Here is a 17844-nt window from a genome sequence, read left to right as displayed (position 1 = left end):
AGCTTATGACAGATACCGAGAATTCAACACTGCAGAAACTCTAGAGGAATATCAGGAAAGCAAAGAGAGAGCATGAAAGAATGTTGGCAAGTAAAATCAGGGAAAACCCAAAGATGTTTTATAAATAAATTAAGAGCAAATGGATAACTAGAGAAAGAGTGGGGCCTATTAAAGACTATAAAGGAAATCTGTGTGTGGAGGCAGAAGACGTGGTTAGGATTCTTAACGAATACTTTGTATCCGTTTTCACAAAAGAGAGGGGCGATGCAGACTTTGCAATGAGGGAGGAAGAGTGTGAAATATTAGATGAGATAAACATAGTGAGAGAGGAAGTATTAAGGGGCTTAGCAGCTTTGAAAGTGGATAAATCCCCAAGCCCAGATGAAATGTATCTCAGGCTATTAAGAGAAGCAAAAGAGGAAATAGCAGAGGCTCTGACCATCATTTTCCAATCCTCTCTGGCTACAGGTATGGTGCCAGAGGATGGAGGACTGCTAATGTTGTACCATTGTTTAAAAAGGAAGAAAATGATAGACCGAGTAATTACAGGCCAGTCAGCCTAAAATTATTGGAAAAAGTCCTGAAGGAAAGGATAAATCTTCATTTCGAAAGACAGGGATTAATCAAGGACAGTCAGCATGGATTTGTCAAGGGAAGTTCGTGTCTGCTAACTTGATTGAATTTTTCGAGGAGGTAATCAGGAGGGTCGATGAGGGTAATGCATATGATGCCGTGTATATTGATTTTAGCAAAGTTTTTGATAAGGTCCCACATGGTACGAAAGTAATAGCCCATGGGAGCCAGGGCAAAGTGACAAGTTGGATCCAAAATTGGCTCAGAGGCAGGAAGCAAAGGGTAATGGTTGATGGGTGTTTTTGTGACTCAAAGGCTTTATCCAGTGGGGTTCCACAGGGTTCAGTGCTGGGTCCCTTGCTTTTTGTGGTCTATATCAATGACTTGGACTTAAATGTTGGGGGTATGATTAAGAAGTTTTCAGATGAGACTAAAATCGGCTGTGTGGTTGATAATGAAGAAAAAAGCTGCGGACTGCAGGAGATATCAATGTACTGGTCAGCTGGGCAGAACAGTGGCAAATGGAATTCAATCCAGATAAGTGTGAGGTAATGCATGTGGGGAGGTCAAACAAGGCAAGGGAATACACATTAAATGGTACGACACTGAAAAGTGTAGAGGGACAAAGAGACCTTGGAGTGCAGGTAACAGGCCAGGTAGATAAGGGGGTTAAAAAGGCATATGGAATACTTGCCTTTGTTAGTCGAGGCGTGGAATACAAGAGCAAGGAGGTTATGCTGAAACTGTATAAAACACTAGTTCGGCCGCAGCTGGAGTAGTGTGTGCAGTTCTGGTCACCACATTACAGGAATGATGTGATTGCACTGGAAAGGGTGCTGAGGAGATTTACAAGAATGTTGCCTGGACTGGAGAATTTTGGCTATGAGGAAAGATTAGAAATGTTGGGTGTGATTTCTTTGGAACAGAGGAGGCTAAGGGGAGACCTAATTGAGGTGTATATAATTATGAGGGGCCTGGATAGAGTGGATAGGAAGGCCCTGTTTCCCTTGGCAGAAGGATCAACAACCAGGAGGCTTAGATTTAAAGTAATTGGGGGGAGGTTTAGAGGAGATATGAGGGGAAATGTCCTCACCCAGAGGGTGGTGGGGGTCTGGAACTCACTGCCTGAAAGGGTGGTAGAGGCCGAAACCCTCACCGCTTTTAAAAGATACTTGGATGTGCACTTACAGTGCCGTAACCTACAGGGCTGCAGACCGAGAGCTGGAAAGTGGGATTAGCCTGGATAGCTCTTGGTCGGCTGGCGCGGACACAATGAGCCGAAATGGCCTCCTTCCATACTGTAAATTTCTAAGATAAACACGCCAGCAAAAGTTAGGGCTTGTTCATTCACGTGTAAGTGAATTTTTAACGGTGTGAAAAGTCTTAGTTACTCCGAAACAATCTCCCTGGCATTGAAAATTTACTTTTAAAAGTGTGAAGTGTCATTCATTTAGATTTTAATTATTGCCGGAGATTAAAAAAAATGAAAACAATTTTGTTTTGAGTGATGATGTTTCTTCTTCTTCACTCTCCTCTCCTTCTTCTACAACCACTGGCTGGGCAGATTGAATTTCTTGGGTGTCTGAAATGAGGAAGGCACAAGCATAGCGTTATGGTGAGGGAAGGGCAGGAAAGCAAGAGCTGCATGCTTACACCATGTGAAGATTGTAAATCAGAAGATATTGTGGGATGAGGGGGAAATGTGATATGAGAAGGAGGATAACGTTTGAGGATACAGGTTGAGTGTCCGAAATCCGGAGTTCCAAAATATGTAATGTTCCGGAATCTGGATATTGGGTCGATCCGGGGTGGGGTCATCTGGAAACCGGAAAATGTTCCAAATTCCGGATTTCCCTCGTCTCGGCGGCCCGACCGCCCGCTCCGACCTCGCCCCAGCCCGAACTCGCCCCGGTCCTCAGTGGCCCGCCCTCGCCCCGGCCCTCAGTGGCCCGACCTCGCCCCAGCCCGACCTCGCTCTGGCCCTCAGCAGCCGGACCTCGCCCCGCCCGTCGGTGGCCTGACCTCCGGCCTGACTTCGCCCGCCCCGGCCCTCGGCGGCCCGCCCTTACTCCAGCCCTCGGTGGCCCAACCTCGCCCCGGCCCTTGGTGGCCCGACCTCCGGCCCGACTTCGCCCGCCCTGACTTCGCCGCGACTTCGCCCGCCCTGGCCCTCGTCGGCCCGACCTCGTCCTGGCCCCGGCTGCCCTCCTTCTCAGCCCGGCCCCAGATCCCCCCTTCTTCCGCCAGCCCTGGCTCTCCCCCTTCTCCCCCCTCTCCCCCTTACCTTGGCTGCCAGACCCCACCTACCTCGACCAGGCATTCCAAAATCCAGAAGTACCCAGAATCTGGAGCGGCCTCGGTCTCGAGGTTTTCAGATTTCAGACGCTTAACCTGTCTCAGCAACTTGTATTCTTTCAACCCCGCCGCTGGCCAACGGCTCAGCCATGCCCCTGCCAAGATTGACCAGCACCGTCTCATTCAAGGGGGTGAGGTGATGCAGGATTCCTCTCCCCTGCCAGTTAAGTTCTGCTGGCACTGGTTGTGTGTCACCTTTTTCTGCAAAAGAAAGGAAAGTGTGTCAGTGAATGTGGTGCAATATGTTTGGATGATGAGCCTGTCATGGTTGAATAGCTGACAGTGTGTGCAAGCTGTGAGATGAATGTGAGATATGAGTCATGATCATCACAGATTGTTAGTAGCTGAGTAATGGGAGTGTGGTGCATTGAGCAGTGTATGAGGCTAGTGGTGCAGTTTGTGGGATGTGACATTTGAAGATGAATTCACTGACCTTGACCACTCGTGTGAGGTTATTTAATCTTTTCCTGCGCAGCACCCACATCCTTGGGGCTACACTGTGGGCATTCACCACAGTGGCTGTCTGCTCCCACAGCACTTCGCTTTGTTGCCTGGATGGCCTTTTGGGCTCCGATGGAAAGAGAACCTCTCTCCTCCTATTGACCTCCTGCACCAAGGTATCCAGTACTACATCAGAGAACCTTCGTGTACACTCTCTCCCCTGTTGTGTCATCAGCCAGTTGAATTATCTGGTGCAGGCAGAATGCACTACCCTTTAAAAGGTGCAGTCTGCCTTTAAGTAGTGCAGGCTAACTTTAATTGCTGCGAGCCTTGCACAAACCCAGGTCCCCTGCTGAACGTTCAGCCACTCAGCAGCATATTCAGTGCTGGGCTGAATGCCACAATCATGGAAATGAGCAGGCAGCACAAAGTTCACGTGCTGCCTGCAGTCCTCCAAACAGGCGCCATTTTCAGTGGCAAATTAATTTCCAGACCCATGTCTTTGAGAATATTCAGAACACGTACTAGGTTCGTTCCTTTAATGTAAATCCAAAGTCCAAAAAGCATTAAGAATATAACCACAAAAAAATTCAAATACATGAAAAATGTTTATTAAAAATTTTTACAGAAGTGAACGGTTTACACATGGTTCAATTCGCAAGAACTCTAAAACAAAACAAAACCTTTTATACATTCAACATGCATTCTCTTTTGAGATTTGAGATGCATTTAGTTTGAAAACTTTAAACAGCTTTGTGAACATTACATTTCCAGTTTTAAACCAAGGCTGAGTTCAACGAATTTTCATGGACCAAAAACGTGCTGGTAATAAATGGGGCAATTAAACACTGGGGGTTAGATTTGAACTTTCACCGCCGGGTGAAAAACTGTGATAGCGGAACTGCTGCCCATCATGCACCCCACCCGATTCTTCTTTCCACTGAAGTCATCGTCTGGCTGAGGGACATGTGACAGACTCCTTTGCATATGATTGCATTAATTCAACTAAAGAAATAAAAACAATCATTAACTATTGGATAGTTTGATGGCAATGTTTTTAAGGAAAAACTTTTTTGCTGTTTGTTCCTCATGTAGTGACAGTTTAATCCTTAAACATTAAACATATGTTTGCTACTGAGCAAAATCATCCAAGGATGAATAGCCCCTGAACCGTGCTTCCTGATCCCTGAAGGTTGCTTACCTTGAATGTGGTTTGGTTTAATCCAATTTGTTGAGATACCCTCATAGAAATCAGTTTGTTTTATATTAGAAATGGATTGGATAAGAAGAAATGTCCCCATTAAAACACATTGCTTACTAATCAATGTCTGTTCTATTGGCACTTTGTATGTGTCTTACATTATAAGAACTTAAGAAATAGGAAGTAGGAGTAGGCCATTCAGCCCTTCGAGTCTGCTCCACTATTCAATAAGATCATTGCAGATCTTCCACCTCAACTCTACCTTACCGCACTATCCCCATATCCCTTGATTCCCTTAGTATCCAAAAATCTAACGATCTCTGTCTTGAATATGCTCAACGACTGAGCATCCACAGCCCTCTGGGAAAGATTTACGAACCTTTGAGTGAAGAAATTTCTCCTCATCTCAGTCCTAAATGACCAACCCCTTATTCTGAGACTGTGAACCCGAGTTCTAGACTCCGCAGCCAGGGGAAATATCCTTCCAGCAGTTACCCTGTCAAGCCCCTTAAGAATTTCATATATTCCAATGAGATCACCTCTCATTCTTCTAAATTCAAGGGAATATAGGCCTAGTCTACTCAATCTCTCCTCATAGGACAATCCCCCATCCTAGGAATCACCCGAGTGAAACTTTGTTGCACTCCCTCTAAGGCAAGTATATCCTTCCTTAGGTAAGGAGACCAAATCTGTATACAGTACTCCAGGTATCTCATCTGCCTAACAACAGAACAGCTTGTCTTGCAATGTAGAACTTCCTTCCATAAGGACGTATGAGAATTCCAAGTACAAAGTTAATTGGTCACAAGAATGTCAGTGCATTCAGATCAATAATTGACAGATTGATGATAGAAGAAGTAAGCTGTTGCCAATATCTATAGGTTCCACCAAGAAGTGCATTGTCCAACATCAGAACAGGCTGCGTGGGAGAGAGTTAGATAAGATGGTAGATTGAATTGTTTGGTCCTTTCTACGTTTAAAGGCCTGACCAGCAAGCAAGTTTACAATAACATATCAATTTATTTTTCTTTAAAATTACCAAATTTCTCTACTATAAAACATTGATTTTCTATAGCATTATTGTTGATAAACTGGATACAAATCTAAAAAATTACAAAAACATAATATATGTACAACAGCATGAACTGCCTTGAGCAGATGTGTATTAATCTGTAATGCTGCATGTCTTTTGAAATAATTCATTTTTGGAAGACAAAAGACAGAGAACCAGAGAACTAACATGAATAGCTGCTCAAATACTCCCTCTATATAAAGTAACTTTGTAAAAAAAGATCTTTCAATTATGAAATAATACATTGATCATGTTGGGGCCTTTTCCATGGTGATTGTGCAAACAATAATTAAGGCTCCATCTATTCACATTCAAAAATAGTAAAAGAGATGTATTTTGATCAATATATATTATACACAGCACAATCTAATCTTTATTAACTTCCTCTTAGATGCCTACATACGTTTAGTTGGAAGCATTTTATTTTGATTGCCATTCAATAAAAAGAGTGTATGTACCACCAGATGAACCTTTCATAGTTTTCCTATTTAATCAATCCAACATTCCTTGAAACATGGCAGTAAAGAAAGTATACTGTATACAGCATGTTCATTCAATGAAAACCTTATTATCTGTGTTCAATATATTACATTTATTTGAGAATCTGCAGACATTCAACACTCAGGTACTATAAATAGGTGCCTATCTATACTTCCTCTCTCACATTCTCGCTCCGCACACACTCAAATGTCTAACTGCAGAGCTATTCATCTAACAGGAATGAAATGTACTTTGCAATATGGGATTTATACACTCAGACAGTTTCATTGTCTATTAGGAACCCAGTCTTAGTAACCAGGTAACTTTCAATCGTGCAGTGTTTCATTCAACAAAAGCATCTCCACAGCCTAGAATTGCTTGAAGTTTAGTAGGCAACTTGATGCAATGCCTTATTGTGAAGTGATGTTGGGCACCAACATAACAGTCAATGTTTGCCACTTTTTCCAGAAAGCAATTATGACAGCCTTGTTTCTTCCTTGTGTGCTGTGTGATGGAGTTTATGTATTGGACATCCAAGGCTACTGGAACTGAACTGACAAAAGTAGAACAGACTGGAGTTAGCTCAAGTACTTGGCCTAATGAATTGCTCATCAGTAAAGCTGAACAGTAGATATATTATTGGCTGCTAGTTACTCCACTGCCCTTATCTACTATATAAAGATACCTAGTGTCAATATTAATAATAGTTCTAGTGGCTAGAACAGTCAAAGTTCATACTTTGACAATATTTGAAATAACATATGTGGTAACTTTATACAATTAGGTGAATTTGCTACAACATGGCATCCTCTGAGTTTTGTATTGAATTCTTAAACAGGTGGTGCACTGTATCGGATCACATGGTTGTAATCAGCTGGTAAGGTGCAGTAATTTTCCTTTGTTTTTGCTTCTTCATTGATGTAAGGAGCTGTGTCCGTGTCGTCAGAATGGTATCCTGACTGATAGCCACTCGTCTGGTTGGATACGTCAGATGTCACAGATTCTTTACTTTTGCTAGGAATTAAAGCACTGTAGATAAAAAGAAAATATATGTTATAATTTAAGTATATCATTTAGAAATATTGTGGGCACAAAAATACAATTTGAAGGCATTCTCTCCATTCACTTCCAGGAGTTGGTTTTGAATCCAGACCAAACTGATTGGATGAAAGTCTCCTCTGTCTGTTGGCCATAAGAGTCATACATGAAATGGATTGGGTGAATGCCAATCCAATACCTGGCATGTGCCTAAGTGCAAAGCTACCTTTAAATTGACACAAGTTCCACTGCACGTGCATTTGTGGTGTTATTGCATTTGGTTACAGTTTCTGCACACAGAGGAGATATCCCTTGGTTTTCTGGTTTCCCCTCATTTACATGCTGCTGGTGCACTCCCAATGCCTGATGCAACTTGTACTGGGAGCATGGAGACTAGGAACACCTGTTGGCGACAAATGGTCCAATTCTGCTTCTGCTGTGTGTTGTGCCAATGGGTCATGTGTCTGCCAGTCCCCTAGGGGAATATCAAAGAGCCCTGGAGGTCATGCTGAGGGCGGTGATGCCAAAGTGGCTTGCTGTTTTTGGGGCACTGTCCTTGGCATGCTGCAGTCAGCATTCCCTGGGCAGAGTAGCTGAACAGATAGATGCAGATTCTGTGGTATGGTCTTTACCCAACGCTCCTTGGATTGGCACAAGGCTACAGTGACCTCCTACAATCCAGTTACACCTGCCTCTACTCCTCTTCACCTTCCATCTCATTTAAGGACAAGGGGAGATCCCAAAGGCTTTTCCATGATATCCCCAGGACATATCAGCCAGACTTTCTTCAATGGTGTGTGGAGCAAAACTTAAATTCAAACCAAAAAAAAGGGCAACAAATTAAAGATCTAGTTCAAAGAAACTATGAGCGAACAAAAATATAATTCAAAGTAAAAACAGCCCTTAAACCACAACTGTAAAATCACCCCAAAACATTAGAAAGGTCAGCTTTAAGAGTACAAAGCAAAATACTACAGATGCTGGAAAGCCAAAATGGAAACAGAAAATGGTGGAAATACTCAGCCGGTCACGCAGCATCTGTGGAGAGAGAAATAGAGTTAACGTTTCAGGTCAATGATTTTTCGTCAGAACTGGAAAAAGTTAGAGATGTAACAGATTTTAAGCAAGTGCAGGGGCAGGGAAAGGGGGAGGGGAGGAAAGAACAAAGGGAAGGTCTGTGACAGGGTGGAAAGCAGAAGTGATTAAATGACAAAAGGTATGATTGTACAAAGCAAAAGGAGATGGTAATGGGACCAGTAAAGGAACAAAATATGAGTCTCGAAGAGGTGTAAATGGGACTGGCAGAAGCAGCAACAGCTGCCTTCTGAAAACATATGGGCAGAGGTTATGATCTGAAATTGTTGAACTCGCTGTTGAATCCAGAAGGCTGTAAAGTACCTAATTGAAAGATGAGATGCTATTTCTCGAGCTTTGTTGGAACAGTCCAAGAGGCCAAGGACAGAGAGATCAGAGCGGGAGTGGAGCGGAGAATTAAAGTGACAGGCGATCGGAAGCTCAGGGTCGGGCATGCAGACTAAATGCAGTAATCCAATCTGCATTTGGTCTTCTCAATGTAGAGGAGACCACATCATGAACAGCGATTACATTATACTAAATTGCAAGAAGTACAAGTAAATCGCTGTTTCACCTGGCAGGAGTGTTTGGGGGCTTGGACAGTGGGAAGGGAGGAGATAAATGGGCAGGTGTTGCCTCTCCTGAACTTACACGGGAAGGTGCCGTGGGAAGGGGAGGGGGTGTTAGGGGTGATTGAGGAATGCACCAGGGTGTCGCAGAGGGAATGGTCCTTTCGGAATGCTGAAAGTGGAGGGGGGGGTGGGGGAAGATGTTTCACCTAGAAGGAATGTTTGGGGCCCTGGACAGTGGGAAGGGTGGAGGTAAAATGGCAGGTGTTGCATCTCCAGCTTTAAGAGTAATTCTAGTGGCTGCTTACTTTTAGGAGTATGCAGCACTCAAGGGTTTACGGTGCACAGCATGACGTTGCACCAATGGCATGACTCATCAGCAACATGCCCATGGATGAATTAAATTAGTACTGCTCCCCTAGTACAGGCCCAGCGGAAAATCAAGTGCCAATTGGATGCAAGGCCTCTATCCCAATTGCCACTCCCTCTGTACCTGCGGGTGTATAAGAATGGAATTTCAGCCCTTAAATTGTCTTTCCTACTCAGACAGATGGCTGTTTTAGGAGGATTACTTCTCTGAGCAAGAGGGAAGCTTTTTTCTATATTCAGCTGTCTAAAATGGCAGTGCTTTGTGCTGATAATTGGTTATCTGAACTGTGAAATTGTTCAGATTCTCAGCACTAATATCTTGCATTTTTCTGTGCACAAAAGGCATCCTTTCCCAAAATATATTATTATATATCTGTGAAATAAAGGTGAGATTTCAGTTGCATTATGTTAGAGTCAATATGAGTGAATAGCAATCTCTTAATGAAATCTCCATAGGTTGTAAATCAAACTAAAATGATTCCAGCTCTGAAAATCTGTGGACCAGTGATCCCTCCACTTATGTCAGGATTGAGCTTGCTGGGAACCTCTGCTATTGATCGCATATTTCTCCAGCGATTTGAGGTGTCTACTATATATGGTCCATGTCTCTGAGCCATACAGGAGGGCGGGTATCACTACAGCCCTGTAGACCATAAGCTTGGTGCCAGATTTGAGGGCCTAATCTTCGAACACTCTCTTCCTCAGGCGGCCAAAGGCTGCGCTGGTGCACTGGAGGCGGTGTTGAACCTCGTCGTCGATGTCTGCCCTTGCTGATAGTAAGCTCCCGAGTTATGGAAAGTGGTCCACGTTGTCCAGGGCCGTGCCCTGGATCTTGATGACTGGAGGCAGTTCTGTGTGGCGGGGTCAGGTTGGTGGAAGACCTTTGTCTTACGGATGTTTAGTGTAAGGCCCATGCTTTTGTACGCCTCGGTGAAGATGTTGGCGATGATTTAGAGTTCAGCCTCTGAATGTGCACAGACGCAAGCGTCGTCCGTGTACTGTAGCTCAATGACAGAGGATGGGACGATCTGGCCTGGAGGCGACAAAGGTTGAACAGGTTCCCACTGGTTCGATAGTTTAGTTCCACTCCAGCGGGGAGCTCGTTGAGTGTGAGGTGGAACATTGCAGCGATGAAGATCGAGAAGAGGGTTGGCATGATGATGCAGCCCTGCTTGACCCCGGTCCAGACGGGGATTGGGTGTGTGTTGGATCTGTTGGTCAGGATCATGGCTTGCATGTCATCGTGGAGCAGGCGGAGGATGGCGACAAACTTTTGGGTGCAGTTGAAACGGAGGAGGACGCTCCTTGTGGTTAACAGTATCAAAAACCTTTGTAAGGTCAAAAAAGGCCATGTACAAGGGTTGGTGCTGTTCCCTGTATTTCTCTTGCAGAAACATCCATTAACTACTATATTTAAACGGGCCTATGTAACCTGCGCTTTTCCCGTGCCCATTAGCGTGCTCACTTTGGCTGCCGCTCCTGACCCGAGCCATTCAATACTTTTCCACTTTTCCATCTCTTTCCTTTTCTCTTTACCCCTCCCTGACCATTCTCTCCTGTCACCCTGCCTCCTTTCATCTCTCCTCTCTCGAATACTCTGCCCTCCCAAATCCCTATCCCAATCCTTCATTACTCTTCGACCTTCCTACTCTCCAGCCGCCATCACAGGCTTAGCTCCCTCCTAGATAAGCCGACAGCTTCCTGTGTGCCTCTCTTGGCATCCTACAAAGGGCCCATCGAGGCATTCATCGCTGCATCCTTACGAGCAGCAACCCCAACTGTCCCATCCTACTCTCTCGCCGACCTTCCCGCCCAGTGCACCCACTGGGGGCTAATTTTGCCAATCTCCTCCCCGTCCAACTCACCACCCCCAGCGTTGATTCTGAGGAAGCTGGCAGTGGGGCATCCCTCACCGACCATCTCCGCATCTCCCTCCAGGACGTCCGTTCACTTGCGAACAAAGCCCTTCCCAAGCATGAGATTATCGTGGATAATTGCATCAACATCACAGCCCTGACAGAAACCTGGTTGAGGGGCAATGACACCTTACTCTTAAATGAAGCCTCTCCACCTGGCTATACCTTCCACCACTTGCCCTACTCAGACCGCCGTAGTGGCGGTGTGGCTATCATCAGCAGATCACAACTTGGTCTGTTCCCCTACTCCTCCGTCACTTTCTCCTCCTTTGAGCATCTCACCCTATTCCACCCCTCTCACCTCGCACTTAAAATTCTCATTCTCTTCTGACCACCCAAGTACCATAAACATTTTATGATTGATATTTTTTCACTACTTTCCTCCCTCTGCCTCTGCACCGAACGACTTCACATCCTTCGTGATTTCAACCTCCATCTCAATTCATTATACTCTCTCTCCTCTGAGTTCAGTAGCCTCCCTTAATCTCTCCCTCCATGTAAACTCCCCAACCTATATTCACGGCCATCTCCTCAACCTTGCCATCTCTCGTGGCCTCGCTACTCCCATCGTGTCAATCTCAGATAAGGCCATCTCTGACCACTTGCTCATATCGCTCTCCACCCACATCCCCCTTCCACCCTCCCCCCAACCCTACCTCCTTCTGTGTCCGTCCCTAGAAAAAACTCTCTCCCAACTCTTTTACAACTGCACTTATGAACTCTCAACTGTCCAGCCTTTGGCCCTCCATTCACCATGATATTTCTGCAGCTACCGATCTGCTCAATCACACCCTCACCACCAACTTTGATGCCCCAGTCCATGTTAAAACAATTACTCTCTCTCACCCTGGCCATTCTCCCTGGTACAGCCTTGATCTTCACTTGCTTAAGTTCAAGGGACATAGAGTTGAACGGATATGACGGACAACTGGTTTAGCCATTCACTGCCAGATCTGGCTGGACCACATAAAGCACTATCGGGTCCTGCTCTCGTTTGCCATAATTGCTCACTATGCCAGAATCATTCTGGAATGTAAAGATAAACCCCGGCTTCTGTTCTCCACTGGTAACCATATTTTTAAACCCATCTCCCCAGTCTCCACCCTCACCTCCAACAATGTGTGAAGAGGTCATGGACTTCTTTGCCTCTAAGATTGAGACCATATGTTCGACCACCTCTGCCTCTTCCCTTCCTTCCCCTAGCCCACCGGGCCAAATTTCCTCTAAAGATTTCCCCTGCCCTAGTCCTGATCTTACATCTTTCTCCAGTTTATCTCTGAACTCCAGTCATGACCTTTCCGAGCTCATCCTGTCCATGAGACCCACTTCCTGCTCCCTTGACCCTATTCCTATTAAACTTTCCAGCTTCCTTTTCTGGCTTCCATGTTAGCTGACATTGTTAACGATTCTCTCTCCCTCAAATCTGCCGTCATTACCCCTCTCCTCAAAAAAACAACCCTCTACCCCTCCATCCTTGCAAACTACCACCCCATCTCCGACCTCCCTTTCCTCTCCAAAGTCCTTGAACATGTTGTCGCCTCCCAAATCCATGCCCATTTTTCCCACAACTCCATGTTTGAATCCCTCCAATTAGGTTTCCGGCCCTGCCACAGTACCGAAACCGCTCTCAAAGTCACAAATGACATCCTTTGTGACTGTGGCAAAGACAAACTATCCCTCCTCATCCTTCTTGACTTGTCTGCAGCCTTTGACATGGTTGACCACTCTATCCTTCTCCAACGCCTCTCCACCGTCGTCCAGCTGGGTGGGACTGCACTTGCCTGGTTCCATTCTTATATATCTAATCATAGCCAGAGAATCACAAGAAACGGCTTCTCTTCCCGCTCCGCATCATTACCTCTGGTGTCTCCCAAGGATTTATCCTTGCCCCCCCCCCCCCCCATCTACATGTTGCCCCTTGGCGACATCATCCAAAAACACAGCGTCAATTTCCACATGTACGCTGATGACACCCAGTTCTAACTCACTACCATTTCTCTCGACCCCTCCACAGTCTCTAAATTGTCAGACTGCTTGTCCGACATCCAGTTCTGGATGAGCAGAAATTTTCTCCAAATATTGGGAAGACCAAAGCCATTGTTTTCGGTCCCCGTCACAAACTCCGTTCCCAAGCCACTGACTCCATTCCTTTCCCTTACTTCTGTCTGATGCTGAACCACACTGTTTGCAATCTTGGTATCATATTTGACCCTGAAATGAGCTTTCAACCACATATCTGCAGCATAATTAAGACCGCCTATTTCCACCTCCGACTCCGCCCTTGCCTCAGCGCATCTGCTGCTGAAGCACTCATCGATGCCTTTACCTCTAGACTTGACTATTCCAACACACTCCTGACTGGTCTCCCACATTCTACCCGATGTAAACTAGAAGTGATCCAAAACTCAGCTGCCTGTATCCTAACTCGCACCAAATCCCATTCATCCATCAGCCCTGTGCTCGCTGACCTACATTGGCTCCCGGTTAAGCAACGCCTCGATTTCAAAATTCTCATCCTTGTTTTCAAATCTCTCCTTGGCCTCACTCCTCCCTACCTCTGTAATCTCCTCCAGCTCCACAACCCCCCTGAGGTATCTCCGCTCCTCTAATCTGCCCTTTTGAGCATCCCTGAATATAATTGGTGGCCGTGCCTTCTGTTGCCTCGGCCCTAAGCTCTGGAATTCCCGACCTAAACCTCTCTGCCTCTCTACCTCTATTTCCTCCTTCAAGATGCTCCTTAAAACCTACCTCTTTGTCCAAGCTTTTGGTCACCTGCCCTGTTTTCTCCTATGTGGCTCAGTGCCAAACATCTTATCTCATAACGCTCCTGTGATGCTCCTTGGAACATTTCACTTATATAAATACAAGTTATTGTTGTGATAACGCCTTTATGTCTCCTCTGAGATACAGCAGAATAACATTGTGCTGTTTTAATATCATACGATTAAAAAATCTATTTAATACTAACCAACAAAAGATAATATTGTCTCCAAACACAGTCCATTCTAATTCCATTGGGAGGTATTTCAGATATCAGTTTGCTAGCTCATCACAAACCAATTTCCTCAACATAAACCTATAGCTGCCAAAATAATTCCACATTTGTCAGTTTTTGTCCAGGTTCTAAACTCCATGATTAGTAACGACTGAATGATTTAAAACAAAATTGTTATACAGGTACTCCCACAGGGAAATATTTTTCAGTCTGGTTATTGTAAAGGGACAATGCAGTCAAACTACTGAAGAAAGATACCCTAGAAATGAAAAGGTAGAACAGCCTCTTGTTCGGGCTGTAGGTGTCCCTGAAATTTCACAATGTTGAGGAGGGGGTGTGTCTTGCAAAATTTGTCAATGTCTTCCTAAAATGTATGACACTCATCAATGAATTTCACAGGGGTTTGTCGAAATTCAGGTGCTCCACATAACACGGCCAGCCTATGAAAAACATATAATCCTGTCTGTGTAATGCATGATATAAAATTACATGCTTAGTTGGACAAAAGTTCACCTCAGATAGAAAGATAAGTGTATTTGTGATCCTTGCTTCAGCTGTCAGAAGACATCTGTGCTCACTGTGATTGCATCATCCGTCAATGATTAAAGCACTTCTGAGGCTAGAAGTTACTGTTGGTGATATTAACAGACGAACACACACTTTGGAAAAGAAAATCTGGCGAGGTGAAAAACGGGCTGGTGATTTATATCATCCTTGTGACAAAAGTAATACATGGCTCTACTATCTTCAAACTCCGCAAAGAAATCATTTTCTCATGAAGACAATTACTATAAACCGCCATGGATAATAAAAGCTTACCTAAATGCCAAAGTCTGACTCTGCCTTGTTTCCAGTGTTTGAAGTTCCTCTGATGCAAGTATCATGCCACTGTCAGTCTGGTTATCCTAGTCAGGGAAAAGTACTCAGTGAAGACAAGTAAGCACTTCATAAAGCAAGGAATGAGAAAGAGCCAATCATCTCGCTAAGCCTGCTCCTTCCACAGATCATGTGCACCATAGCCTATCATGGATTCTACTTCACTTGTTTGATCTTCTGAGAAAAAGTTTGATATAAAATGCATCCTGATTCCCAAAGGCAGTTGAGCAAAATAGCGGTGTATTCATACACACTGAAAACTCGTGTATTAAATCCTAACCTACTATCCTACATCGAAAGTGCGAGGTTATGCACTTTGGCAGAAAAGAATCAAAGAGCAAGTTATTATTTAATGGAGAAAGATTGCAAAGTGCTGCAGTACAACAGGACCTGGGAGTACTTGTGCATGAAACAAAAAAGGATAGTATGCAGCTACAGCAAGTGATCAGGAAGGCCAATGGTATCTTGGCCTTTATTGCAAAGGGGATGGAGTATAAAAGCAGGGAAGTCTTGCTACAGTTATACAAGGTATTGGTGAGGCCACACCTGGTATACTGCGTGCAGTTTTGGTTTTCATAGTTACGAAAGGATATACTTGCTTTGGAGGCAGTTCAGAGAAGGTTCACTAGGTTGATTCCAGAGATGAGGGGGTTGACTTATGAGGAAAGGTTGAGTGGGTTGGGCCTCTATTCATTGGAATTCAGAAGAATGAGAGGTGATCTTATAGAAATGAATGAGATTATGAGGGGTCTTGACAAGGTGGATGCAGAGAGGGTGTTTCCACTGATGGGGGAGACTAGATCTTAGAATAAGGGTCCGTCCATTTAAAACTGAGATGAGGAGAAATTTCTTCTCTCAGAGGGTTGTAAATCTATAGAATTTGCTGCCTCAGAGAGCTGTGGAAGCTGGGACATTGAATTCATTTGAGAAAGAAATAGACAGTTTCTTAAATGATAAAGGGATAAAGGGTTATGGGGAACGGGCAGGAAAGTGGAGCTGAGTCCATGATCAGATCAGCCATGATCTTATTGAATGGCGGAGCAGGCTCGAGGGGCCGTATGGCCTACTTCTGTTTCTATTTCTTATGTTCTTATGTATCAACTCACTCTCCACTCCCCACTCTCTATTCCTTCCCTTAGTAGCTCAACACAATGTTCCCTCAAATGTTATTCTTGTGCATGGTCTCTCTAACTGGCTCCATTCAAATTTTCACCCATGCGCTGTTATTTCCATTGCAAAGCCAGGGAGCAGCCTGTGCAGGAGCTTCAGACCGCTGTGCGGAGCCTGTGCGGGAGTTCCAGACCGCTGTGCAGAGCCTGTGTGGAGCCTGTGGGGGACCTTCAGACTACTGTGCGGCAGCGTAGCTTAGCGGGAACGTTGCACAGGACTCTGTATCCCCTTGAGTCTTTGATCTTATCAGTGTGTCCTTATGTTGTCCTTGTTTAAAACATACTTATTTATCTGCTTTTCTAAGTAGTTAATTGATTCAGCCTCAATTGCTTTTTCTGGCAATCTGTTCCATACCCACATATCAACTACTCTGTGGAATGTTTCCCCAACTTCTAGTCTCACCTTTTTTATTTGTTCTCAGGATGTGGGTGACACTGGCAGAGCCTCATTTATTGCCCATCTTAATTGCCCTGAAAAGATGATGGTGGGTTTTCTCCTTGAACCGCTGCTGTCCTTGTGAAAACAGTACTCCCACAATGGTACTGGGCTTGTTAATTTTGAATCTGTTCCCCCCATTTCTATGCTCAAAGCTCGAACTCAAACTGCTTGCTTACATCTGCAATATCTATGCTCGATTTATCTTAACACCCTTAAGAAACAAATAAGAATGCAAGTCTATGTTTTCTACTTTGTAAAGTAAGACTTCATTTTATGTGTCTAAATATACCTCTTGCACAATGACAGTTGTTTGTTCCACTGGTACTTCATCAAATGTTTTAACGCTCTCAGGCCTGCTTCGCTTTTTACTGCCATTAAGGTATCTAGAAAAAGAAACAAGACAGAGCATGGTAGACAGTGCTAAAAACACCTGCCCTGAAAATCCAGAAAGGATTTATTTTCCAATAGATATCATTGTAGCAATATCATTGATTAGTAGGTACAATTCTTTCCTAAATTAACTCATGTAAGGAACGAGTCTGCAATCCAGCACTCCCAGCAGGGAACGCACAAGCAGTGCTACTCAGGATAGTGCCCGTGATTTATCAACTAATGAGCTTCACATTTTCTAAGATTCCCTCCCTGTGAGCACTGGTGGGGGCACCGAATCATGGAATCATCCTGTAATCTTGTGGGATTCACAGACCATTTGTACTAGTAGAAGATATTGTTAATTCATGGAATAATAATAAAAGAAGCATAAAACACGAAAGAATATTACTAACAGTGACCAATTTGAAACCTTTTAATGGAGAAACCTATGGTGAGATAGAAACAGTAGCTTAAGAAATCTGTACTGAATATTTGCCCTCTTTCTAAAATGCCATCAACAAGACAGCAGAAATTCACTAGAGAGTTTCCAGTGAACATTTTCTTTCACAAGTTGGAGTTTTTTTATACTGCTAAAAACCAATAAGTTGCCTGTTTTCAGTATTTCCTCCTTTTTTGAGGGATTTCTTTCCCAGTATGATTTCACAAATAAATGTAGGCAATGTTTACAACTGAAGGAGAAGATAACCCTACAAATTGATGCTATCCGTGATTTAAAATACATAATTCACTTACTGTAGCATCAAATGGATATGGATGGAGCTTCTTATGACAAAAATATACCCGTATGCAACTAATTTCCATAGACACTGCTGACAGTGCTTCTGAGTAGATTCGGTGCCCGGATATTCCTGTTCCCTAAGCCATTGCATAGGCTGAAGCAGTGA

The 17844-nt window shown here is 44.3% G+C and overlaps 1 protein-coding gene across 1 annotated transcript in view; it reads right to left on the bottom strand.

Moving 5' to 3' along the window:
- Positions 1 to 4057: 4057 nt before the first annotated feature.
- kdr (kinase insert domain receptor (a type III receptor tyrosine kinase)) overlaps positions 4058 to 17844 on the bottom strand; it is a 117453-nt gene continuing 103666 nt past the window's right edge. Inside the window, exons 28-30 of the mRNA XM_070869976.1 lie at positions 16857 to 16950; positions 14903 to 14988; positions 4058 to 7151 (exon numbers count right to left, since the gene is read on the bottom strand). Coding sequence (XP_070726077.1) covers positions 6953 to 7151; positions 14903 to 14988; positions 16857 to 16950 — 379 coding nt within the window. The 3' untranslated portion in view covers positions 4058 to 6952. The remainder of the gene's footprint in view (positions 7152 to 14902; positions 14989 to 16856; positions 16951 to 17844) is intronic.

The sequence above is a fragment of the Pristiophorus japonicus genome, chromosome 2, assembly GCF_044704955.1.
Source record: "Pristiophorus japonicus isolate sPriJap1 chromosome 2, sPriJap1.hap1, whole genome shotgun sequence".
Lineage (NCBI taxonomy): Eukaryota > Metazoa > Chordata > Chondrichthyes > Pristiophoridae > Pristiophorus > Pristiophorus japonicus.
Note: the sequence above shows the minus strand (reverse complement) of the source record. Positions and strands in the feature narration are given on the sequence as shown.